At 37.0% G+C, this 26742-nt stretch overlaps 1 protein-coding gene across 3 annotated transcripts; it reads left to right on the top strand.

The window, feature by feature from the left end:
• On the top strand, positions 1–26126 carry AMD1 (adenosylmethionine decarboxylase 1). 3 transcript variants are annotated; one of them, XM_069077045.1, is made up of 9 exons: positions 1–517; positions 16930–17016; positions 18787–18913; positions 20338–20440; positions 22634–22676; positions 22768–22912; positions 23025–23117; positions 23226–23381; positions 23859–26126. In XM_069077045.1, exons 1-9 carry the CDS (start codon positions 408–410, stop codon positions 23997–23999), a joined length of 1005 nt encoding a protein of 334 aa, XP_068933146.1. In that variant the 5' UTR covers positions 1–407; the 3' UTR covers positions 24000–26126. The 3 variants fall into 3 exon arrangements, with proteins under 3 accessions (XP_068933146.1, XP_068933147.1, XP_068933148.1); XM_069077046.1 differs by lacking the exon at positions 1–517 and adding an exon at positions 697–779; XM_069077047.1 differs by lacking the exon at positions 1–517 and adding an exon at positions 5854–5873.
• The last annotated feature ends 616 nt before the right edge of the window (positions 26127–26742 follow it).

Here is a 26742-nt window from a genome sequence, read left to right as displayed (position 1 = left end):
TGCTCACGCAGCGCCCTCGCTTACACAGTATGGCCGGCGACATTAGCTAGCGCTCGCTCTATGCTCTTCTCTGTAACGGGAACCAGCGGAGTAAAAGACTGAACAGCATCTGCCTCTATTTCCAACAGACTCACGTTCAACTTTCGCACGAGAGAAAAAAAAAGCCGGGAAAAATTTTATTAATCTTTTTTTTTAAAAAAAGTTAATATAAAATTATAACAGAAGCAAAAAAAAAAAAAAAGAACCACACGCACGCAAAAAAAAACAAACCAGAAACAAAAAAAAACCTCCTGAACTTTAAAGAAGCAGCAGGAACAACCCGCAGCGGCGGAGGCGGCGGCAGCGGGAGAAGAGATTTAATTTAGTTGATTTTCTGTGGTTGTTGGTTGTTCGCTTGTCTCACAGTGATGGAAGCTGCACACTTCTTCGAAGGGACCGAGAAGCTGCTGGAGGTTTGGTTCTCCCGGCAGCAGCCAGACGAGAGCAAAGGATCTGGGGATCTCCGCACCATCCCAAGGTCGGGGCTGCGCGTGGGGGGCCTAGAGGATGGCACGGATAAGAGGTCTTCGGGCCGAGCTAGGGGCTTGAAGGGAGGGAGGGGGGCGGAGGTGTCGAGAGGGCCGGGAACTAGCTGCTCGCCGTCAGGTGGTAAAATCCTGTGTTCCGTGGTCGGCGCTCTAATTTTTCGTGGTGATGATGATGATGATGGTGGGGGGAAGGGTGAGGGGATTGGAGCGCCGTTTGCGGTGGGGCCTCTGCCTCGTGCCGTCCGCGCTCAGGTAACGTCCTTCCCGCGGGCCGGGGGTGGGGTGGGGTGGGGTGGGGGGAGCGCGGGCTTCAGGTGATTGAGGTTTGGAATGCTCACCCATCCGGGCTACTGGGCGCCGCCCCCGCCTGGAGGGAGGGAGAGAAAGTGGGAGAGCGGGTCGGTGGCTTGGTCTTCCTTTCCACCCCTGGTCAGGTGTGTTCGGCGCCGTCAGCTCCAGCCTAATAAGCCTGGGGCTCTATCTTGGGCGGCTCTTCTGTCTTCTTTAGTTGACCTCGATCCCGCTATTACCACCACCACCACCACCCCCAGCTGTACTCAGCCCCTAGTTTGGGGGAAGAAGGCAGATACACTCTTCCCGCCCCTGCCGGGAGGAAGGGGACTTCCTCCCGGTTCCTCCTCGGAGAAGGGTCTCATTTAAGCAGGCCTCCTGCGGAGCCGCCATAAAAACCCGCCTTCAGAGGCCTCCCCCTTGTGTACTAGTCGGGTCCCTGCTGGCAGGCTCCTTGTGGTGGGAGTGAATGGGAGGCGGCGGTGTCGCAGTGCCTCGGGCGGCCTCGGATGGGGGATGGGGGATGGGGAGGGGGGCGCCACTGTCGCCTTGAAATGCTCTGCACCAAAACCTCCGGCCTAGCGCGTGGCCCGCGCGGCCTCCGGGCCTGGGAGATCCGCCTTTGCCCTCGAGGCTGGTCTGCAGTCGCTCTTGGTGGGTGGCTGCCCCTACGGGCAAGGAAGCCCCAGAGTGTAGGCTCGGAGAGGAAGTATTGGCTAGAGGCTTTTCTGACCTTGTGCAGTATAACCTGTTACTTGAGCCAGTGACATTGGGGGCACGGGGAGCTAGTATGCAGCGTTAATAGGATAGATGCCCGTCCTTGCAATTATTTCTGCCTGGGGACATAATGCTCTGTGTGTACGTATTTATTACTGCTTAATGCCTTAAAGCTTGGTCAAGGAGATCTGGGGCCATGGACTCCTTGTACCTGAGGTCACAGAACCAGTATTAGAAGCTTTTTTAGAAACTCCTTTCATTGGTGGTGGCTGGTGGCTTCTTTGTAGGTAAATTCAGAAACTAGCTCTAATTTCCCTTCCCCCCCTCCTTTTTTTTAAACAATGGCATTATTGGAAATACTAGCCTGTATTTCTTGCAAGGTGGTTATAATGAGAGGTACCTGAAAGAAATTGCTTAAACCTAGTGTCGTGCGACCTAGTGTCTCTGGAGGACCAACGTGTGCTTTAACAGTCTTTTTCCTTCCTCACATTTCTCTGCAGCCCTCCTTTATGTTCCCCCCACCCCGCCCCAGTGGCCATAACTACGATTACACGTGAGGTTCTTAGCTCTGCCTTATCGTCTCGCAGGCTCCTCTTCATTGAAAAGTTGGGCCAATGAGAGCTTTTAGGGTAGGCAGAATGTTGGGCCCTATGGTTGTTAGCCAATGGGATTTTGAAGAATGTTGTTGGCTGCCGCTCAGACCTAATCCTCTGATAAAGAGCCACAGAGGTTAAGGGGAAAACTAGGAGGTGCTAGGGAGGCATTTTAGGCACTTTTTTGTAGCTCGTTTTCCAGCCGTAAAATCAGAAGGATTCCTGGTGTTCGTTGTGACTAAAAAGTACACTGACTCTTTCTAAGTTTTGTGTGATGCTTAAGACTTGCTACTTTTCCTTGTTCTTACACTTAAAAAAGAGACAAAACCTCCCTATGTATGTGTCCATAATAAAATTGATGTGGCTAGAAATCTCTAAAGAAGAGTTATTCTAGAAGAGTAATTGAATGGAAGTGAGTTATAGAAATTTTAGCTACAGAATAACAGGTTTCCTTGGCCAAGAGATGAACGTTTCCTCCATGATTTAAATAGTTTCTTGGAGAAGAATTTGATGGATGAACTAAGAGCTATAAAGGTTTTTTTTTTATTTACAAGGTGGTAGGTAATTTTAAAACCATAGAATTTGAGGGATGTTAACAGGAGTATATATTGAATTCTCCTTTAGTGAAGATTTGTGGTATTAATGTAGATTTTAATCTGCCTATGAAAGGGTCACCTGATAGAACTAACTATTTTGTAGGATCTTTTTGTTTTGTGGGAAACCCTGGGGAAAGAGTAGAGATTCTTAATCTGGGTTCTTGAACTTTTTTTTAAGCATTTTTGGAAATTATATTTCAAAATAATTTGTTTCTTTTGTAATCCTATTTTGTTTTACGAATTTAAAAACATGATTGAGAATGGCTTCACCAGGCTACTGAAGGACCCATCCTGCAAGAGTAAGAAAGGCCCTGACTTTAGACTTGAAATTTTTTTCCCTCAGAAGCTATTGGTTTCTCCTATCTCCTAGATCACAGAACTTGAACATGAAAAGGAGACCTCTAGTAAACAGCCCACAAAGGTGAAAGTGATTTATTTATACCTAGCTAGGGTCACACATAGTAGAAGATCCAGCTGGATTGTAACCTAAATTTAAGGCATTTTAGACTGTGACACCAAGTTGCCATTTAGTTGACTCTTGGGTACTCTTCAAGAAAATTTATTAAGAGAGGGGCAGCTAGGTGCTGTACTGAATAGAGCACCAACCCTGGAGTCAGGAGGACCTGAGTTCAAATCTGGCCTCAGACACTTAACACTAACCATGTGACCCTTGGGCAAGTCACTTAAGCCCCATTGCCCTCCTCACTCTTCCCCCCCCCCCCCCAAAAAAAAAAAAAAAAGACTGGAGAATAGATTCAGTCTTTCTGGAGTCCTCAGATTTTTGCTTGTAAAAACCATTTTTCTAGACTCATAAAGCAATAAGATTACCAATTTAGGGAAAATACATGATTGATCCAACTGAGTACAGTTAAGCTAGTTGTGAAACCCAAAGACTTCTGTGGAATCCTTTAATAAAGCTTAGAAATTGTGGAATGAAGTGATTTTTTTTTTTTAAAGTAGCTTGGACATGTTTTTTGGTGAAGAGCTCATTGATGTATTCTGAGGCACTCCCATTAGTTTTCAAAACATCTGGTCCTTAGTAAACAAGCATTTATTAGACTTGAGTGCAGACATGCTTGTGTCTGTGTGTGCACATTGTGTGTGTTCACTCACAGGCCCACAAACCTAGTTTTTATTTTCTCATCTCTCTGACCCAGGTTCAGCAGGCTTTACTTCACTTAACTGCTACTCGATGTATATTATAAATTTAAATAGTATGACAAGGGATTTTTGTACCTTAAACTAGCCTAACTACCTTCCTTACTTTATTGGGGGGGGTGGAATGTGTACATAGATGCTGTAATGAAATTCTGACCCCTGGCCATGGAGGTATGAGCAGAGAAGACTGAGGAAGATCATTAAAGTAGTAAATTGACTTAGTAGAATTTTCCAGGGTGTGTAAAAAGAATAATGATGATTACAAAATAATACCATTCTTCTGGCATATTTCCCATCTACCTTGTTAAGCTATAGTATCTAACAAGTTTTAGAGTATCTCTGAATAGTGCAGTGTGCACTAAACAAGTTGTGACATGCTTTGTAGGTTAATATTGTAGTGGAATAAATAAATTAAATCTTTTTTAATGAAAAATTAGACCATTTTTATTACTTAAAATTTGGTTATTAGACTTGATTCATAATTTCCATGCAAGGGGGTAGTGACTTGTAATCAATCTAGTCACATGGTCAAGAATGTGAAACTTGAGTAAAGAGGACAGATATATTTATTTTCTTCAATAATTTAGTTTCTGAGTTACTTGAAAAGGAAACCCCAAATAATTTTATGTCACTTAGAAAATGTGTTGAGCTTGGGTAATACTTCTTTGCTTGTCTATGGAATTAAAGTATGTGAACTAAAGTGGCTTTCACCTAGTATAAGAACTCTAAAAATATTTATTGCATCTTTATAATGCTTGGTTAGGTTATATAACCATAGATGCCTGTCTATAATATTATGTCGAATTGGAAAATGTTGTATTTGGCTGTATAGCAGTCTGGTTGAAAGAAAACGAATTGAAGGTTACTGTGGTCATAGAAAAGTTATTTAATCTCTATGAGACTCCTCATTTGTGAAATGGAATAATATTTGCATTACCTACTTCACACTATATAAAGCTGTTTGTGTATATCAAATTATATAGCCTTAAGTAGTACCAATGCCCAGAAATTGTCATGGGTTTTGTTGTAATTTGAATATTTTCTGACTCCAAATCCAGGGGGAAAGAATGCTGGATTTGGAGTCAGAGAATATGGATTCGAATCAGTCTCCTGTCCAGACCTAATTTTAGCATCTCTTAAGGTTCAGTTCATTCATCTGTAAAATGAGAGGATTAGACTAGGTGATCTCCAAATTCCCTTCCAGCCTGAAATTGATAATCCTATGACCTAAGTTCCCAGGGTAATTTTTGAACAGGAATAGAGTGGCATCAAAAGAAGGGGGTAAGGGTGAGGGAAATGACCCCATTTGAACTTTACTTGACAAAAATAGTTTTCATTCTCCAACTCGTTTTAACCTGAGGCAAACAGGGTTAGGTGACTTTTCTAGGGTCACACAGCTAGTGAGTGAGGTCCAATTTAAACTTGGAAAGAGGAGTCCCCAGTTGTAGTGCCTATACACTGTGCCATCAGCTGTCTGGTGGTAACGTTCTAAGATTATGGGCTTTACAAAGGCATAAAGGTAAGAAATGGGATATCCTGTGCTGTGTGTGTAAAAGCCTATTTTAAAAAATTTAGCCTAGAGCCATAATATGAAGGACCCTTAAATGTCAAAGGGAATTTCTGGATGACTGGGAAAATGGTGACAACCTTGGGGAAAAAAAACAGGAATTTAGAAGGAAAAAGGGTGTGTTTAGGAGGGGAGATAATGAATTCTGTTTGAACTTGCTGAGTTTCATGTATACATGTAAAACCTGCAGGTGGTTATGTCCCAGTAGGAGATTTTCGAAGGGGAGAAAGAGGTAAGACCAGAAGATTTGGAGTCATTTGCATAGAGGTATGAGAACAGTTGAGTCTACCAGATCTGATAAGATTGACTTAGTATTCTTTATGGACAGAAGCTCTAGGATGAGCCCTGAGACATGGAGAAAGTAGATGGAGGTGACATGGAAGAAATAGAAATAATGTAAGACTGAAAAGAAATGGTATGACAGGTAAGAAGGAGAACCATGAAAAATAGTGTCCCAAAGGAAGGAGAACATATCCAAAAGAAAGATGAAAATGGTGTCCACCGTTGAAGAGAGATCAAGAAGGATGAAAACTGAGAAAAGACCTCTGAATTTAGCAATGAAGATACTTGCTGACCTTGGTGAAAGTAGTTTTAGTTGAAAATGCTAGAGGGTTGAGAAGTGAACTAAAGGTGAGAAAGTGGAGTCAGTAGGACTGTACATGAGAGCCTAGGAGAGGGAGGAAAACAGCAAGCTTGTATTTTATAAGTGAGATGCTTGGAAAGGGAGATAGTATATAGTGAAGGTAATTTGTTGGGCGGTATGAAGGGGAGGGGCACCTTGGGATTATTCTGAAGGGCAGCTAGTTGGTACAGTAGATGATAATGGCCAGGCCTAGAGTCTGGAAGACTAATTCAAATGCATCCTCAGATATTTATCAGCTGTAGGATCCTGGGCAAAAGAAAAAGCTAGCAGCTATACTGATGAGTATATAGAAAAAAATAAGCACTTTTCCCACCTTTGTGAACCTCTTTTGCAAAAAAAGATGTGTTCTTATGTCTCCTTTTGAGCTGTTTGTTTTCTTGTTCTTTATATATAATTTTGCAACGTTTGTTTTTGATGGTTTTGTAGTTATTTAGGTTTACATTGTTATAGTTTGTATATTTTCTTGGCTTTGCTTCTTCTGTTCTTAGACTGCATCAGTTCATGTAAATCCATGCTTCTCTCTCAGTATTCATCATATTCATCATTTCGGTAATATAACCATTAACATTCTCATGCCACAGCTTGTTTAAGCATTCCTTCAGTCAGTGGACAATTACTTTGTTTCCAATTCTTTGCTAGCACAAAAAGTGCTGCAATAAATATTTTGGTAAGTTTGAGGACTTATTGGTGACAGGTAAATGCCTCGGGGTCAGATGGCATGAATATTTTAAGCAGAAAGATTTGGGCATGTTTGAAACTAGCCACTATGAGGCGGGCTGTTCATTGTGGACAGGATTGTCTTTTCCAAAAATTTGTACTTGGATTTACAATTTATGGTACACATGTATCAATGGAAGGAACTGTGGAAAAGATATGCTTTGCTGAATCTTCTGTATCGGAATGCAGCTGTGAAGGGGTCTACTTGACAATGGCTAAAATAAGGACTCAAAATTGTTGAGGACAATGTTAACGTTGAATTGACTAACTCTAAGAGTGAAAATTTCTAAGGGAATAAAGTGGGGCCAAAGAAATCCCAGAGCCTGTGACAAACTATTGGGCCTGGAAGTTTCTGTGAGAATGAAGACTATATTGGCTTACTAGTGTTCCGGTCCAGGGATAACTAATTTGAAAGAGTTGAAAGAGGTTTTCTTGTCAAGAGGAATTTTAGTGTAGTTTGTGGAGGTAGAATACTTTGTGTAATGGTGAGAAGATATACACACTGTCATTCCTGGTACAGAGACCTTGGATATATGAGTATATAAAGTAACTGTGAGGTCCATTGTTATATAATGGAAAGAAAATTACATTAGGCTGGAAGTTCAGAGAACTAAGTCACAGTCCTGATTATGATGCCCACTAGTTATAGAAATCTTAATCCAGAAAGGTTAAGAGGCATGGTGTTTCTCATATTTTAAAACAAGATGGAGTGGAATTATATTGTACATTAGAGGGTAAACTCAACACTAATCTCCATTCCACTTTGTTTAACTTGGATCTGTTTTTCAAACTTCCCAGTTTAGTTTTTTTTTTTTTAACAAAATTAGACTAATTGGGGATTTCTCCACCACATTTAAAGTAGTTAGATTGAAGAATGGATTCAGGAACCAGTCTTAGATAGTTTTAAGAAGATATGGAAATAATTCTTTCAATAATATGTCATCTGAACATGGTAAGCCAAATTCAGTGGGATTGCTTTTGTTTTTTTTTTTTAATTGCCAATAATACTCTCTGTTGAGCATTCTTTTTGTTCCAACTTTAGAACTATAGAGGTAAATTGTTTTCCCTACTTTTTTTTTCTCAAATAAATGAGGACCAGAAAAATAGCATGTGGATTTCAGATTCAACCTGGGGCAACTTACAGAACAGTAATCTGTAATAGAAAGGAATTTGATAGTTTTTGGATCTTTATTGATAGGGCAGTTGAGACTGTAATTCAGGCTGCTCTCTCCCTCCTCCCTTTTTGTAAGCTATTAACCTGGAGCCACAGCCTAGATTTGTACTGTAGGAAGTCATTGAACTGTTAAGTTGAAATGTTGATAATCTGGATTGTATATCTTTTATTCCCCCTGGAAATGCATAAATATAAAATGGATAGAAGTATGATTATCATTTAGAAGGATTTGGGGGGGTTCCCCTAGCCAACTGGGGTCAACTATTACCAGTGTCTTCTCACACCCCATTATATAGATTTAGAATATACATTTGTTTAATTTTGTATGTGTTATCTATATATTGTGACCCAAATAAATGACCTCCATAGCACTAACATGTTTGTCTTATACATAGTAACTCAATAAATATTTGTTGAATGAGGGAAAGAATTAACTTAGGAGGCTGATCAGCAAGTACCTCTGAAAATAAGCTAAAGCAAATTTGACCTATTCAGAGATTTCTTGATTTCATGAACTGGATTTGTATACACTAAAGTAAATTCATTCTGCTTTTTGTAACCTGCTTTAAAGTTCATAGAAAAGGACAGCTTATTAATTTATACTTTTAAAAATTAAAATCTCAAATATCAGTAGTACCTTAAAAATTCTGTACTTTTTTTTCCCTGGTTTTTCTTTTTCTTTTTGGAGGGCAATTGGGGTTAAGTAACATGGGGGGGGGGGTGTCTGAGGTCATATCCGAACTCAGGTCCTCCTGACAGGTTTTAATTTTATTTAAAGTATGTATAAGCTGAACAAAATTTAAGTTTATGTTGCTACTTTCATAAACTGTTATAAGCATTTTATGTTCACTGTATCTCTTTGTATAAGTTGTGTGTGTTGAATTTTTCCCCTGAAGAGAATATTCCAGGGTCAGTTTCTTACCTGTTAAAATGTGAGCAATTTACATTATATGGTCTCAGAAATTACAACTCAAGTAATCTATTTTAGGATATGAGTTTAAGATTGAAGTTGCAGAACCTATTAAAGAAAAAGTAAAGCAGGAGATTGCAGTAAATCATTGAAACTACTTGCTTTGTTTGAAAACTGGACTTTAGGAGAACTGGCTTTAAATCCCACCTCCAATTCAAGTTTTTGTAGCTATATAAAGACAGGTCAGTTTCCTCTGTCAGATGAAAAGGAAGCACTTATTAGTACTTTGCTAAATAAATAAAGGACATTTCTGACTGATTGGGAAGGGGGAAAATGCTTGATCTGCAAACTACAGTAAGGATTTCCACATTAATTATGTGCCAGTAACAGCATCTAATTGTGACATGTCTGTTTCTTGAAGTGATCTGAAGACAGGTCAATAACTTTGTCACTTCATATTTTAAGTCACTAAGCAAATTACGTGGGGGAGAAAAACTAGGTTGATCTTACCAAAGCAAAGTTTTTAAAATAATTCTTCCTTTTGTGTCTCTAGCAGTCACAAAGACAGTGAATTTTTTAACTTAATAAGGAGGTGGAGTTAGATACAGGGTAAGAAACATACATACATTGTTCAAATTTACGTGTGAAAATTTTGTCACTGAACGGTATTTTATTTGTTGCTGAAAGACAGGTTAATTTAATAGTTGTACTAAAGCTCTATTTGGAAGATACATTTAAATCTATAGCAGTCATTTTGCAGTTTTTATGCTACACTTAAGACATTGAAACAAAGAGTTTTATGGTTAAAAGAAATTTGCAGTAAAGGCTGAGGACCAGTAGTTGCAAATATAGTAATTGAAACCTCAGCATTAACTTTCCCGGAACTCATTCCATACTTGACTACGTCATTGCTCAAGCTTTACAGCATCAATGATTTACATTAAAGGAATCCACAGCCTAAGCCAAAAAACCTTTTAGTAAAAAAGTTTTGAAATAAAAAATTATTTTTTAATAACTTTGACAGTTATTTCTCTCTATCTCCCACCTCCAACTTTTTTAACCTTCATGTATCTGTACTTAAACCCACCTAAAGTCAAGTAGCTTCTCCTAGTTGCTGCCCAGAACAGAAGGGACTTGGATTAATTGGATTAAAGAATAGCATCAGACAGTTTGAAGTGAGTTTTTTGATCAACAGTCTGAAACACTACCACTTTTTCAGCCTGAGTAATCTTTATACAATTTTTATAAAGAAAAATATTTTCCTTCCAAAGCATCGGCTAGTATATACTTAATAGTGTATATTATAGTAGTAGTACTTTTCACACATTATTAAAATTGATCTTCCAACCTATGAGACTGGTATAGTTGCAGAGTCCTGTGACTTGTTTATCATTTAAAATGACATTTACTTTGATATTATAGGATTGGAAGGGACCACAGAGGTCATTTGATCTACAGCCCACTTCATCAGTGTTGCTTTAAAATATTTGTTTTTTTGATTGAATAGCTCTTTGTTTAAAATTTTGTTATCTTTATACTTAATATAATATGAAGGATATCCTTACCAATCTTGTGTATAAATTGAATCTAAGGTACATTGATGCGCAGAGATATTAAAACGTTAGCAGATAATTCCTTCATAACTTGCATTTTTATGTATAGTGTTCTTAGGTTTACAAAACATTTCTTAAAACAACCCTGTACATAGAAGAAAACTGAGTCTGGTAGAGGTCAAGTGCAAGTCAGTAGTTCCCAAGAACTAACTGCAATACCCTTTTAACAAAGTGGATCAGAAAGCCATTTTCCACTCATCTGTCAAGGGGTCTTCCAAAAGGCTGTCAAGGGGTCTTCCAAAGGCTGACAAAGGCTGTCAAGGGGTCTTCCAAAAACACAGATCTGACTATGTCACTCCCACATACCACCTATCCCCACTCTAGTGGTGTCCTGTCACCTCCAACAGGTACATATAGTTGTCTGGTAGTTGTCTTCCCCATCAGACCGAGTTCTTTGAGATCAAGGACTGCCTTTTGCCTTTCTTTGTGTCCCCAGTACTTAACCTAGTACCAGACACATTGTATATAGGCACTTAATAAATGTTTATTGACTTATCAAGTTAGGAATAGGTCTTGAGTTAGCAGTGGGGATAATTAGGTCTATTTGGGATGGGGTAGGGCATGAGCTAGAGATGAGGGGTAGTTTTGAACCCTTTGGCTAGGAGTTTTAATTTGATGTGAAACATGTTTTTGGGGGGATAGGTAACAAGATAAAAATGGCATCTGTGCAGGTTAGGTCAGGGATCTCAATCAATGTTCATGCTCTAAAAATATTATTAGGACTATATTAAATCTCTGGCTTATGAGTCACTGAAATTGTCTTTTCAGACAATCCTCACTCATCCTTTCTACTACCCCTCACCCCCACCAGTATGCCTCTGCAATAATTTGATCTTTACTCACTGAGTATCTGAATGGAAGAAATCCTTTGGTTTCTAAACAGCACTTCAGGAAGTGATTTAATTTCCAACTTAGTTCCTTGTTGTAATTGTCTCCTTTAGCTGACTTATGATAGATGCTATATACTTTAAATTTTGTATTTACTTTTTTTTTGATGGTCATCTTTCTGTTTACACTGCTTTTTGGTCATCATTTTTATTGTTTTCTTGACTCTGCATACTTTGGATCAGTTCATATAGATCTTATATAGATCTAAGATACTTCTTAGTATTTTTGACAGCACAGTTGTATTTCATTACATTCACTTACCACAATTTGTTTAGTATTCTCTAAGTATAGGCATCTTTGTATTAAATTCTTAGCTGTCCCCCAAAAAAAGTGCTACTAATAAATATTTTGGAGTATATGGTGACTTTTTCTTCTTAATTTTTAAATAATATTTTATTTTTTCCAAGTATGTGTAAAGATAATTTTAATATTCATTTTAAAAAAAACTTTTGAGTTCCAAAATATCTTCCTCTCTCACCATAATTGTTCTCCAGAAGGGTTGGATCATTTCACTACTCCACCAGCAGTGGATTAGTGTGGGGACCTTTTCTTGTTGACTTCAGTTAGTGTATAAGACCCAGTAATGGAGCCTCTTATTGGAAGGGCATAGACATTTAAAGTTGCTGTATTTGTGTAAATCCAAAATGCTTTCCAAATGGTTATACCATTTCACAGCTCCACCAACAATGTATTAATGTGGGTGTTATATATGCTCTTTACATTTTTACCCAATCTCCACATGTGTGACACAGTGAAACTGTCATGGTGAATAATTTCTAGTAGATTTTTTAATGTAATTTCCCCATCATATTATTCTGAAATGTTATATAATTTGTTGAAATTTGGAACAATTGACCATTTACTTGACAAATTATTTGTAGGTCATATTTTAAAATGGAATTTTCTATTCATTCTAAGACAGAAATGGTCTTTTCTAAACCCAGATGCAGAAATCATGAGTATTGCCTCTTAGATAAAATATATTTGTAGCTTTGTATTAGACTTACCCTCCCCTCTGTCACAACAGCACCCAACAGTCTTTCTATCTTTGTTTTGTTTATGATCTATTTCAGACAAAAGTCATTTCCTAATAGTTGCTCCAAACTAGCTTGCCTCTGCCTTATACACTGGAATGCATTTTCTTAGTCTTACCTCTGAATTCTTTTTTCACTGCTAAACTTAAATATCACTTCCTCTGAATCCGTAAAACATTCTCCTTCCAATTACCTTGTCCATTTTGACATCCTCCCACCACTTACCATTCTTTCTTCCCTCTCCCCCTACCCTAAATATCATCTTTAAGGTCAAGAAATATCTTGACCTTAACATTCTTGCATCAGCATAAAATTACTGATTTAACTTAAAGTAAAACTATGGGTGTGTATGGAGAAGACAGAAAAGTACATATTAATAGGTCCAGAAAAAAAATTGTGTTGTTTTAATTGTTATTGCTTAAATACCTTTTGCCCTCTATAGTATAGCACATAGGCAAGAGGGAGAAAACAGTTGTAATCAAAGGATCTGGGTTCAATTTCCAGTTCTACCATTTGCTATCCTGACCTTGAGCAAATCAGATAACTAGAACTCTTCCTGGGTTTCAATATCCTTAATATCATAATGAATATCTTCTGGTAAATAGAACAAGATTTATATATGGATTTACAGTGCTACAGTGCATGGTGTGCAGACAGTATAATTTAATTTCTTAAAAGACCAGAATGTGATTATGCTAATTTATAAAGGTATGGACTATAAACTCTTTTTTTTTTTTTTTTTTTGCTTTTTAGAGGGGGGCAACACAATTGGGGTTAACTGACTTGCCCTACAGGTCACATGGCTAGTAAGTGTTAAGTGTCTGAGGCCAGATTTGACCTCAGGTCTGTAGTCTATTCACTGTGCCACCTAGCTGCCCCGTAAGCTTTCTAATAACAGAAAAATTCACAACAATGCTATGAAGTAGATTATCTTCATTTCACACACAAGCGAAAGATGTAGAATTTCATAGCTTCAGAAAACCCAATTCAAAATCCTTTGCTTTTTATACTATTCCATATTGTCTTTCCATAGAATCATTTGGTTTACCCAGTTTTAAAAGAAAATGCTGTGCATTTCAAGTTTATAATTCATTTATATGGAAGACTTCCCTAGAAAAATAATGTTAGAAAAAGTGGTTGTGTTGCTAGACCATAAAACCTAAATGTAACTGTACACAGAGTGAAAAATAGTAAACAATGTTATTGCAAGTACGAACCATTCAGTAACATTCCCTTAAGAATTTATCTTCATTGCTGGCTTAAAGATGTATTCTTCCTATCCTCTGGACAGGTAGGTGGTATGGTGAGTAGAGAATTGACTCTGGAGTCAGGAAGACTCACATTCCCGAGTTCAAATCAGGCCTCAGACATTTACTAGTTGTATGACCCCTGAAAAGCCATTTTCATCAGTTTCTCATCTGTTCAGTGAGCTAGAGAAGTAAATGGCAAAATCACTTGTGTACAAGCATAGGGGAACCTGGAGGCCTCTGGTTCCCTATTCCTCCTCCAGTATCTTTGCCAGGAAAACCTTAAATGGGATCATGAATAGTGGGACACAACTGAAAAACAACTGGAAAAGCTTCTCCAAGGTTTCGTTTCCTTAAGTCATCCTTACAGAGGCAGACATACTACCGTGTTTCCCTGATAATAAGACACCGTCTTATTAATTTTTTTGGACAGAAAAACACCAGAGGGCTTATTTTCAGGGGAGGGCTTTATTTTAATGAACATTGACAGCAATTTTAATAAACAGGTAAATGTGAACAAAAAAATGTACCTTTATTCAATAATGAATTCAATAAAGAACAGGATGACGCGCTCACTGCTGCAGCTCTGATTGGATGCAGCTCGGAGTGCGGCGTGCGTTTCACGGGGGGGGGGACGGTGCATACAGAGGGTACTGAAATGTAGTGTGTAGCACAGGGGATCACCTTCACTACAGTAGCAATCTCAATAGGGCTTATTTTAGAGGAATCTTACACAGTAAAGGGAGGGCTTATTTTCGGGATAGGTCTTATTATCGGGGAAACAACGGTAGCATATCATATTCTAATATGATAGCAGGTGTCTTCTCTGAGAACTCATGTTCCAAGACAAACTATCCTAAACATATTTGGGTTTCAGTTCCCTTAAACCTGAATATCTTACCTCCTATCACCTGATAAGCTAATTGAAGTAGAGGATGTTTTTTTCTTCACTTAATCTTTTACCTTTTGTGTTGGTAAGGCATAAGGGGGCGGGGAGATAGCAAAGCCCAAACCTAAGATATTCTTGCTAGGGCAACATTGGAGTCCAGGAACCTTGTTGGTATTACCTATTCTGACTGTGGGTTGTTGACAGATAGAGTGTTGAGGTGTGAAAAAGGTAGTGAGTGCCTCAGGGAGGGGAAGACATACTAATAATTAGAAGGAGATACTGGCCTGGCCTGTCTGACTTGGCAGTTGGCAGGCTGGTTTATTATCCTCTCCCCTCTGCTTCCACAGAGCAATAGGAAAAAGAAACTTAGGCATATAATGACCTCTAAAGCTAGGGAGCACTATAGGAAGCAAGGGGATTGTGATTGTGATTGGGGAATAAATTTGTTCAGTTTGTCCCCCCAGGGGAAAGAACCAGGAATGTTAGGTTGGAAACTGTAGAGACAAGATTTTTGACTCTTCCTAATAATAGATGTTGGGTAGTGAAATAAGACCTCTCTAGGTTGCCCCCTCTGCAGGTCTCCAAGTTAAGCCTAGATGACTATTTGGATATATCATAGAGGGTATTCTTGAATGTATGAAGTATATAGGACTGCAAAGGAAAAAAGTAATGCTGAAATATAGTTACCAGTATTTTTTTTAAACCTCATAGACTCTTAAGAACTCCCCTGCCTTTAAATGATCTTTCTCCTAAAGTCCTTTATATCATAATGCTTTTGAGAGTATAACACCTCATACAACACCTCTACACACTCTCTCTGTCTCTCTCTCTCTCTCTCTCTCTCTCTCTCTGGTAGAGGAATGTTTAGATGCTTCCTAAAGCTTAGGAGGATGGAAATGAAATCTAAAGCTATTTCAGTGATTTTTTTTTAAAGGGGGTGTGCCGCATGGTTTCAAAGACATTTCTAGAGTAAAACAGTTTAAAATTTGACTCATTTTACTTTTTCATAAAACACAATCCCCAATTTTTAATTGGTCAATACAAAATAACTATTAACCTCAGTTAAAACAAGGAATCTTAATTTTTGTAGTGAGACTTAATATTCATTAAACCATGCTTCACCATAATTTTCAGGCTGTTCCTAGTACTGATAGGTTGAAGGTTATTTCCCAGTTGTTTAAAGTAGAATAATGTATGGTGGGGTTTTTTGTTTTTGTCTGTTTTATTTTGCAATTGGTTATATATTCCAATGGTTATATAACCATTAGTCATTTAATTTGGTGAAATGAAATCAACACAAAAAACTAGATAGATTTAATTTTGTTCTTTTGTTTTTAAGTGTCTGAGGCCAGATTTGAACTCAGGTCCTCCTGACTCCAAGGGTCGGTGCTCTATTATTCACTGTGCCACCTAGCTGCCTCCCACATTTTCTTTCTTACTTTTTTTTCCCAATGAACAAAAGACTTATCTCCCCCTCAGCTTCCCCCCTCCCCTAAAGTGGGAAGGTTGGGAAAAATAAATTTTCACATTGGCCAAGTCAAAAAAAATCATTTAAGTACCATCACTTCAAGCTGATATAAGGAATATTTTATATTTATGTTTTGTCCTCCAAAGCAGTAAAGAAAGGAGGAAGGGGTCCTTTTCTCATCCTTTTGGGCTAAGTTATCCTTATTAGTAATTACAGTGTTTTGTATAATATTTTTGTAGTTCTGCTTAAGTTATATCTTTCCATATTCTTCATATTCATCATCTCTTAGAGCATACTAATTTCATTTCTTCATGTTTTGTATACTGCCATTTAGTTAGTAGTTACTCATGTATTTACTTTTATTTCCAATTCTTTGTCAAAACAGGAAGTTCTATGAGCTTTATAGCATATTTGGAAACTTTCCATCTTTGATCTCCATAAGCGTATAGTCCTACTAGTGGTACTATCAAATATTTTAGATTACTCCCTTTTTCATACTGTGTCATCGAGACCATGCTTATTGTGAAAAGTACACTTTAACATTTTCATAGATAAAGAAGCTTCATATTGCTTTCAGAGGAAGATGTATAGAAATAGAATTTTTTCTTTTTTTAAATATGCCAAGAGCAAAATAAGGAAACTTGGGTTGTTGTTATGGTCACAATAAGTAGTTGTCTGTCAACTAGGTAAATTTCTAACACTGATTAGTATATTGGTTGGCATTGCTTGAGCTGCAGTTGTCCAGATTTAGACATTGGGTTCTGGAAAGAAAATTGATGGTGCAATCCCCTTCCTAATAGTAAGAGAAGAGATGGTATCTATGGATATGTATGTTAAGAGGGGAGTCAAGGGACTAAAGGCTATATAAACTAACTGTATACACTTTTCTTTTTATAGGTTTGAGTGGGACAAACTTTTGGAGAATGTGCATTGTTTAATCATAAGTGTGACAAAAACTGACAAGCAGGAAGCTTATGTACTCAGGTAAAATTGTACTTTTTATTTAAAGAGTATACATGGTTAGCCTTTCTCATTTTAATTCTGAAGCATTTATATCGCAATATAAACAGGAGCTGCTAAGGCATAATCATCCTATATTAAGAGTACCAAAATATTAAAACTACTAGTCTGTACTAAACTACACAAAAAAAATTTTATTTGGGGCAGCTAGGTGGCACAGTGAATAGAACACCAGCCCTGGAGTCAGGAGGACCTGAGTTCAAATCCAGCTTCAGACTCTTAACACAAAACTAGCCTGTGACCTTGGGCAAGTCACTTAACCCCAATTGCCATACTTTCCCAACCCTTCAAAAAAAAATTAGCTCTCATCTTGGTTATTTATACCTACCGTGTTAACCCGATAATAAGACCTATCCTGAAAATAAGCCCTCCCCTTACTGTGTAAGATTCCTCTAAAATAAGCCCTATTGAGATTGCTACTGTAGTGAAGGTGATCCCCTGCGCTACACGCTACATTACAGTACCCTCTGTATGCACCGTCCTTCTCCCCCCCCCCCCTTTGCCCTAAATGGTAGTAAAAGTTTAATATTCAATCTGAAACAGCAATAGGAAAAAGTAGCCCTATTACTTAGTACACAGGGGGGAAGGAGGCAATAGTGCTATATTTGGGTATCTTAAGGCCTAGATTTTTTTCTGGTCCTAGTTCTGCCAAGTACAGTAGCCATACCTTGGGTAAGTCACTTAATTTTTTTTTTTCCTTTTGGAGGGCAGTTGGGGTTAAGTAACTTGCCCAAGGTCACACAGCTAGTTTTTGTGTTAAGTGTCTGAGGCTGGATTTGATCTCAGGTCATCCTGACTCCAGGGCTGGTGCTCTATTCAGTGCGCCACCTAGCCGATCCCAAGTCACTTAAATTTTTTGAACCTCATGTTTCTTCATCTCCACTAAAACGAAAGAACTGGTGGACTTAGATTAATTTTTATACTAAATAAAACGAGAAAAATGTTAATATAAAGCAGTGATGAACAACAGAGTAAGTATTGTTTTGTTGCTTGATAACATTTATATTATTGCAGCCTCTACTAGAAAACTTTTCTCATTGGTTGATCTGACCTTAGTCAAATAAAACTTTCAAAAGTTGATTAGCTTAAAACTGCAGTAGAACTTTTGGGACACCGTGTATTTAAAAGCTAAATAATAAATAATAGTTCATTCACTGAGTGACCACCTCCTCAGTAAAACGTAAATGGAATCTGGCAAATTACCTTTTTTAATAGCAATGGTTTCTTTAAGGTACAATTCAAAATAAGCCCAACTCTTTCTCCTTGTTGATCATTGGACTAGAGAAAAGAAGACATTCTCCTAACCCCAAAATTTTGCCACTATGAAACTACAAAAAGTGGGTTTTTCTGAGTTCACAGACATGTGTGAGAAGGATACTGATCATGTGCTGGTTTTTGGTTTTTTGTTTGTAAAAATTATGCTGATCAGGTATCTTATTAGGTACTGAATTATTTGTTGATTTTAATGAACAATCTGTTTTGTGTGTTATGTCACATTACATCAAGGTGATCTTACATGTAAATAATACCCTATGGGAAATTATTAAATAGCACTTGCATGACTTAATTTCACTTTGTAGGGAAAAAAATGTAGAAGTTTACATGTAAAATGTTTATTCCCTCAACAAGTACTTGCCTAATGTGACAGTTTCCATTGTTAATTTTCTGCATTATGATTTAAACTTCTGTACTGCTACAGTGATTATTTTGGGTTTTTTTTCTTACCTCCTGCAGTGAGAGTAGCATGTTTGTCTCCAAGAGACGTTTCATTTTGAAGACATGTGGTACCACCCTCTTACTGCAAGCACTGGTCCCCCTGTTGGAGCTTGCTAGGGAGTACAGTGGGTTTGACTCAATTCAAGTAAGTATAAAAAGAACCATCTTCATGCTAGAACAGAAATATTTATTCTGGTTTTAAAATTTGAATGTCGGGGTGGCTAGGTGGTGCAGTGAATAGAGCACTGGCCCTGTAGTCAGGAGGACCTGCTTTCAAATCCGGCCTCAGACACTCAACACTAGCCGTGTGACCTTGGGCAAGTCACTTAACCCCAATTGCCCTCCAAAAAGCCAAAAAAAAAAAATTTGAATCTCAATAATAGTACTATGTAGAATATTTACAAATGAATAATACTGTAAATTATGGAGAATTTGAGAGAAGAAAAAATTGTTTCTTAGATGTTTTCATGAAGTTACTTTGTATTCTCATAGGAGAGAGCATTTCTTGTGAGCAAGAGGATAATCCATACAAATAAGTTAAAATAAGTTCTTGGTAGGTTCCAGGAAAGTTTTTTAAAGAGTGGTTTTTCCATATAGTTAAAACTTTGATAAGGGATTGGATGATGATCTAGTGTTTTTAATAATATCATTAGTGGAAGGAGGAATTCTTTCCACTGATGATATTAATTATTCCCCTAATTATATTTCTACTAAATTAGGTCATAAACACGGTAACTCTAGGCTTTTATATTTAATATCATTAAAAATAGTTATAAACTTTGTTATATCAGCTAAGGTTCATTGACCGTTATCTTACTAGGTTTTTTAAAACAAAGATAATGTTCTTTGACCTCCTGTTAGTAGGAAAGGGGGTGCCATGATTTCTTTAAAGTATAATGTTTGACCAAGTTATTTGAACATAATTATCCTTTGGAAATCAACAGCACATAGTTTTAGGATTGTTGGACATGGAAATTAGGTTGGATTTTCTTTGTTTCCTATGTGTGAAATTGAGTTTTGTAACCCTGCATATATTAGTGTCCCGTTTTGACATGGTGGTTCCATGCCAAGTGTGGTTCGACAATCCAACAATCATTTTGGAACAAGACACATCCTCCATCCCAACACCACTCGTTTGCAGCAACATTGATTCCAATTTATATTCTTCTTCTGAGCTTAAATTTCTATCCTGAAAGAGAAGTTTGCTTGCTTTAGATCACAAAACTGTTGTTTTAAATAAAATATCCAGAAACAAATTATAGATATTGCCACTATTCTTAGTGGCAATATCTATAACTTTATAGAATATTCTATTCTAGACTCAGAAGAAGGCAATAAGGATAAACTCCTGGTCTCAAGGAGCTTAAGATATAGTATCAAAAAATTAAGTATAATTAGAGAAATTAGATTGTGAGTTTATGGGGAAAAGAGAAATGGAAGTTACAGGAGTTTGTTTCTAAAATGGTATGACCTAGCATTATTTCCGGTGAAATGGTGTAATTATGATTTGAGATTTTCACGACACATCAATGTGGGGTTTTAATTAAATTGTGCATTTATGCTTTTCAGAGCTTCTTTTATTCTCGTAAGAATTTCATGAAGCCTTCTCACCAGGAGTACCCACACAGGAATTTCCAGGAAGAAGTAGAATTCCTTAATGAAATTTTCCCAAGTAAGTTCGATTAAATGAAAGCACATAGTTTACTTAGTTTACTTAGTTTTTATTAATGGGTTGCATTATAGAAAATAATAGAAATTTTTTGACAGCACACACTAACAAAAAAGGATTTTGCTACTATGTTGTTTAGCAATTTACCTATTCTTAGTAACTTGACAGTTATATAACATTGAAGTTTGAGAATTGTTTTACATACATTATCAAATACTCTTCTTTTTTTTGGTGAATTTTTTTTCTTTCTTTTTTGAGGGGCAGTTGGGGTTAAGTGACTTGCCCAAGGTCACGCAGCTAATTTTGTGTTTAAGTATCTGAGGCCGGATTTGAACTCAGGTCCTCCTCAGGGCCAGTGTTCTATTCACTGTGCCACCTAGCCACCACTATCAAATACTCTTAAGAATTAACAGCCACATTTCATGGATGAGGAAACTGAAGCTCAAAGTTAATGATTTGCCTATGGTCAACTGGCTATTTAGTGTTAGAGATAAAGGATTTGAACCTAGGCAGTCCTTACTTCCAAGTTCAGTATTCTGTCTACTATACCATGCTTTTAGGGTTGCAGTTGTGAATTAATTGAATTGAAATGCCCTTTTTTGAACAAATATCTATTGTGTCTACATTGTATTATACAATAGTTGCTGGGATACATTTAGAAAGGTTGGGGTTTTTTTCATTCTGTTTTTTCAACCCTTGTTTTATACCATTCTAAATCACTTAACAAAAGGGGACCTTTTTATTTATTTTAAAGAGATTTATCTGTTCCAAACACCTTTATTTTACAGATGAGGTAACTGAATCCCACAAAATTTTAGTGACTGGCCCAAGGAAGCATAGTGATTTAATAGAACCCATTTAACAGACCTTCTAGCTTCTGATCTGTGGTTTTCTCTACTGTACTGTAGTGTCTTCTTAAGTCATGAAATTGGGAATTTAGTCATGTGAGTGGAAATTTTAATTTTAATGTGGTTGTACAAGTCATTGAGGTACCTTTTTTCTTAAGGCAAAGGAGAATTTAAGACCAAAGGTGCTTGATTGGTAAAGCCCACTGCTACAACAAATAAAAATTAGGTTAGACATTTGAATTATAGAATCTTCCAAGAGAAATGTTTGTTACAATTTTTTTTATATTATGTTATATTAAAATATAAAAAGTCTAGTTCATGTTTTAAGGTATATGGCAATATACCTCCCAGCTCTCATTTTGGTCTCATATATGTAACTTACACACATATACAAAAATTACTGCCTGGATCAGATAGAAACTCTTGTTGAGTATTTAAAGATTTCCCCAACCTGAATCACATGTTAACCCTTTCTGTGCCTTTTTTAAATTATTTTCCTTTACTTTTCAGTCTAGCCATTCTCCCTTTCTATGCTATTCACACCTGACAGGTGTAGTAACTTCTCTCTACCTTTGTACTGACTGTTCCACTTAACTAATACTCTTCCACTTCACCTCCACCTCTTGGAATCTTTGGTTTCCTTCATAGTTCAGCTCTTGTGCTCATTCTTCTTCATGAGGCTTTCCTGGTCCCACTTATAATCTTCTGTCTCTCCCCCCATTCCTCTCCCAGCTTGCTTTATATGTGCTTTCTCTTTGTTCTGTTTCTATAAAATATAGGGCATTCTTAAAATATTTTTAAGCTTTAGTGACTTAAATTAAGTAGACTAAGATTTTTGAATATTTTTGTTAGGTAGCTTTATTATATGTTCCTTTCACATCTGAGTATGCATTCCTTGAGGACAAAGATGGTTTTGATTGTGGGTGAGGGCAATAATGGCGTGAATCTTTGCTGGCCATTTTTAATATTATGTCTGGCACTTAGTAGACATTTGATAAATACTTTCTTGGTTAGTTTGGATATTTTTTATTTGGTTTAGAATGAAGAGGGATGTCCCCTGTGTGCATCACCAGTGCCATATAGATGAGTCAGACCTCTTTTTATAGCAGTTGGAATTCAGCCAATCTAACCTATTCATAGTGTTCCTTTTATTCATGTCCTTTTCTGTAGCCATGAATAACAGATCAAATTAGAGGGATGATGGTATCTGTTTACATATTTTCTCTCATGGCTATTTGTCTCTGATAACTCTAAAACTGTGATAAAGGGTATGAGCCTAATTATTTCAAGATAGTAATGAGACTTACTCATGTGGATTGGATTTCAAAATTTGTTCCTTTCTCAACAGATGGAGCAGCATATTGTATGGGGCGTATGAATTCTGATTGCTGGTATGTCAAAGTATAATTTTGTAATTTTTTGTTTGTTTTAAAGAATTGTGTCAGTTATATCATTAGCAAGTTAAAATTTTGGTTTTTATAGGTACTTGTACACTCTGGATTTTCCAGAGAGTCGGGTTATTAATCAGCCAGATCAGACACTGGAAATTCTGATGAGTGAGCTTGACCCAGCAGTTATGGACCAGTTCTACATGAAAGATGGTGTTACTGCAAATGATGTCACTCGTGTAAGCTCTTTTTCATTTTTATTTTATTTTTGGTCTTAATTTTTGTTTCTAAGTTTCCTTTTTCATGTTGTTTGTTTCTTGTTAAGTCTAAATTTCTGACTTACAATTTTAGGTGAGTGGAATTCGTGACCTGATACCAGGTTCTGTCATTGATGCTACAATGTTCAATCCTTGTGGGTATTCAATGAATGGAATGAAATCGGATGTAAGTAATTCTACTTTGCCAGAATGGTCAGCATTTGCCACTTAATTTTTTTTAACTTTTCTATTATTAAAACTAAAAAAAAAATGTATATATATTTTTTCCTCTAAGGGAACTTATTGGACTATTCACATCACTCCAGAACCAGAATTTTCTTATGTTAGCTTTGAAACTAACATAGGTCAGACCTCTTACGATGACCTGATCAGGAAAGTAGTGGAAGTTTTCAAGCCTGGAAAATTTGTGACCACCCTCTTTGTAAATCAGGTAACCTGTGTAATTGTTGGTAACGTTAACCTGGGGTATAGAGCACTTATTTGAAGAGTACCATTTATTTAGTGTTTTCTAGTAAAAATATTTGGGTTCAGAAATGATATTTTGGATAGGTAGCAAGTAGAAGCAACAGATATGTGACATGTCTTCAGATAACAATCATGTACTTGTTATGGAGCTAAAACCTACCATAACATCTACAAGAGTAAATAAGTACTAATAACAGTGTCTCACCACCATCCTATTTTTTTTTTTTAACATAATTCAAGTCTGGTGAGGTTCCAAAATGTCTTGTCACCATGTTTTAAAAATGTATCTTGTTATAAACTAACCTAAATACACAGTACAATCCTTATGAGAACATAAGACTGAATTTAAAAAAATGCTTGTCTATTTCATAACTTTTATTTCTTGAAAACTACTTTTACTTTGGTATATTCTAAATGGTTTCTTAATTTTTTCCCCCCCCAGAGTTCTAAATGTCGCACAGTGTTTTCTTCGGCCCAAAAGATTGAAGGGTTTAAACGTCTTGATCGCCAGATTGCTCAGTTCAATGATTACAATTTCGTTTTTACCAGTTTTGCTAAGAATCAGCAGCAACAGCAGAGTTGATTAAGAAAAATGAAGAAAAAACGCAAAAAGAGAACACAAATAGAAGGTGGTGGCAGCTTTCTAGTTAATGATACAGGGGGCCATGCTTTCCATATCCACCACCTTGTAGTTGCGGAAAGCCCTAGATGTAATCATAGTATAATCATTTTGAATTGTATGCATTATTATATCAAGGAGTTAGATATCTTGCATGACTGCTCTCTTCTGTGTTTAGGTATTCTATGCCACTCTTGCTGTGAACTTGAAGTGCATGTAGAGAAAAACTTTTACTGTATGAGACTTTACAACACTTGTAAAAACAATTCAATTAGGATTATGCACGGTGTAATTTTTCTCCAGGTATCGCCAAAAATTCCCCACAGACAAGGCTTTCGTCCTCATTAGGTGTTGGCCTCAGCCTAAATCATCTGGGACTGTTCTGTTAAATTGCTGTCAGGTATTTTTTATGGGCAGTTTCTTCCAATTTCTAGACCACATTTTTCTCTTAATTCTAATGAAACTAATTCCTACTTAAACACAAATATTTCTTTGCACTTGAGGAGTTAGAAATTTTACCTTCTTAAGAAAATTGATGATTATTACAGCTGATGATTTTGCTTATTACATAAATTGAGTATTGGAGCATTACTTTTGTTCCCTGTATCTTTAGTTCTTTAAGCTCAGTGATTTCCCCTCCCCATTTATAAAATGAGCAATATACTGTTACACTGAGTTTAACATTAGCCTTTCACCATTGTGGGAAAAAACCTTGGTTCAGATCTTAATTCAGGTCAGGGTGGGTTTGTTGGTCTCTTTCATGTATGATTGGCAAGGGTAGGTGGGTAGGGCACTAAGACTTTTCTCTGGTATGTGTTGGTTATGATTAGAGTGCATTGGCAGAGTTATGAAGGCTCTAACTATACCAATTCCGTACACAGTTAGAGCACCAAATGTATAGCCACAGACCTTCAAATACTTAATATTTTCTTTGAAATCAAATTTAATAGGGAGATTTAGTATAAAGGAAATGGAATTTACCAGACTAGATATGCCGGTCAGCTTGGATCATTCACCATAACTTTTTTCTTAGCAGCCATTTCAACCTAATTGTGAGTAAACAATATACTGTTAATCTAATTTTGTTGTTCCAAGCAGAATCGATATGCCTTTTTATCTTGTGACTGAAAGTCCTGTGATATTGTGGTGCATGAGACTATTATGCTGTATTTGATAGTGTTGTGACTTCATCTGTTGTTCCTCTTAATTAATGTGGTGATTCCTTTAACCATGATTTGATGGCATCAAGTGAATGACTGCACAAAGTGAGAACTGTCTAGGTTATTTGGACAGACAGTGAAGTAAAATGCTATTCGTAAAAAACAAGGCATGTTCAAAAATGGTCATTTAATGGATGACTAGTAGATGCAGGCTTTCAAGAGTTGGCATTTTCAGCAAATAACTGGGATTTTAGCAGCTGTGAGACCAGCAAAATTAACTTAAATTTGATATTTCCCTCTTGTCCTCGCAATTTTGTTTTTTGACTCTTTCTGGATTGATGCAGTGGTGTTTTTGTTCCTTCCGTATTTATAAATGAAACACTTTTTTTTAGTGTTTCTAAACTTTAAAAAATCTGCTTGGTTAGTAATCAAGTGGTTGGAACACTGTTTTGACTTTTATTTTAAGCATGTTTTTGACTAAAGGCTTCATTGAAGAAGCATTCTACCAACTCAGTCAATTTGATTCTGTAATCTGTAAGTAATGTGGCACCTGATACTTTTTGGTGCTTAATATTTTTGAGGACCAATAATTCAAGTGGAATTTTGTTCTTGAACAGTGTCCCAAGAGATTTGATGATGATATATTTGTTGGCTTGAGGTCTGATTTTTTTAAAAAAATATATACTGAAGATCCCTTCCTAAGTAGTTGAAAAATGCACAGGTTTATACGAGTATGAAAACATAAGCCTCTGATAGAAAAGTGAAAGCTGTTGAATGAGTATTAATCCAAATTAATCTAGTATGATCAGAAGAGGGGAAGTTTTGGTGTCATAATTTCTCTCTTCATGGTGTTGGACTTTAATCAGTTAAAATGTATTTTTAAAATCTGTACCACAAAACTTAATGCTTCAATAAAAGTTTGCTTAATTCATTGTTTAGTGACATTCAGAGATTTTTTTGAATATATAAATATTATGTCAAACTATCCTCAATAAACAGGGCCCTGTTAACCAAATTCTTTGACATCTTAATTTTCAGAGTTGAGGCAAAAACGGAGCTATTCTGCCCCTGAAACATCTTGGACGTCTGTCCTCTTCATTTTTCAACCCTCAGTCTGATAGAGTTACTCCTAGGTTCCATCGTCCCATTAATGGACGGTATTCAGAACCCCCGATCCAGCTAACTATAATTTCATCCAGACAGAATCCACCCATCGTCTTCTCTAGCCTCTTCCCATATCAGTGCCTTTATTTATCCCTTCCCTCTTGCCAGGGATGGATTTCCCTTTTTGACCCCTACTCCTCATCTCTAACCTTGTAATAATCTTTCCCTTCAAGGGGAAGGCCAGCTTGCTTTGTCTGGATATTACCTTGCATTTGCCTATCTTATTTTCCATTGTGTCAGTTATTTCTGTACATGTCTTACTCCCCCCAGTTTGAATGTAAGCTCAAAAGCAGGACCTTTATCTTTGTATCCCTAGCACCTAGTATAGTATTTTGCATGTAGGTATTTAATATTTACTTAAAATAAATGCCTACTTACACCCC

This window comes from Petaurus breviceps, unplaced genomic scaffold (genome assembly GCF_028583685.1).
Source record: "Petaurus breviceps papuanus isolate PSGF00001 unplaced genomic scaffold, PetGlider_PUasm1.0 90977, whole genome shotgun sequence".
NCBI classification, from domain to species: Eukaryota; Metazoa; Chordata; class Mammalia; order Diprotodontia; family Petauridae; genus Petaurus; species Petaurus breviceps.
This window is presented reverse-complemented; position numbering and strand designations above follow the sequence as displayed.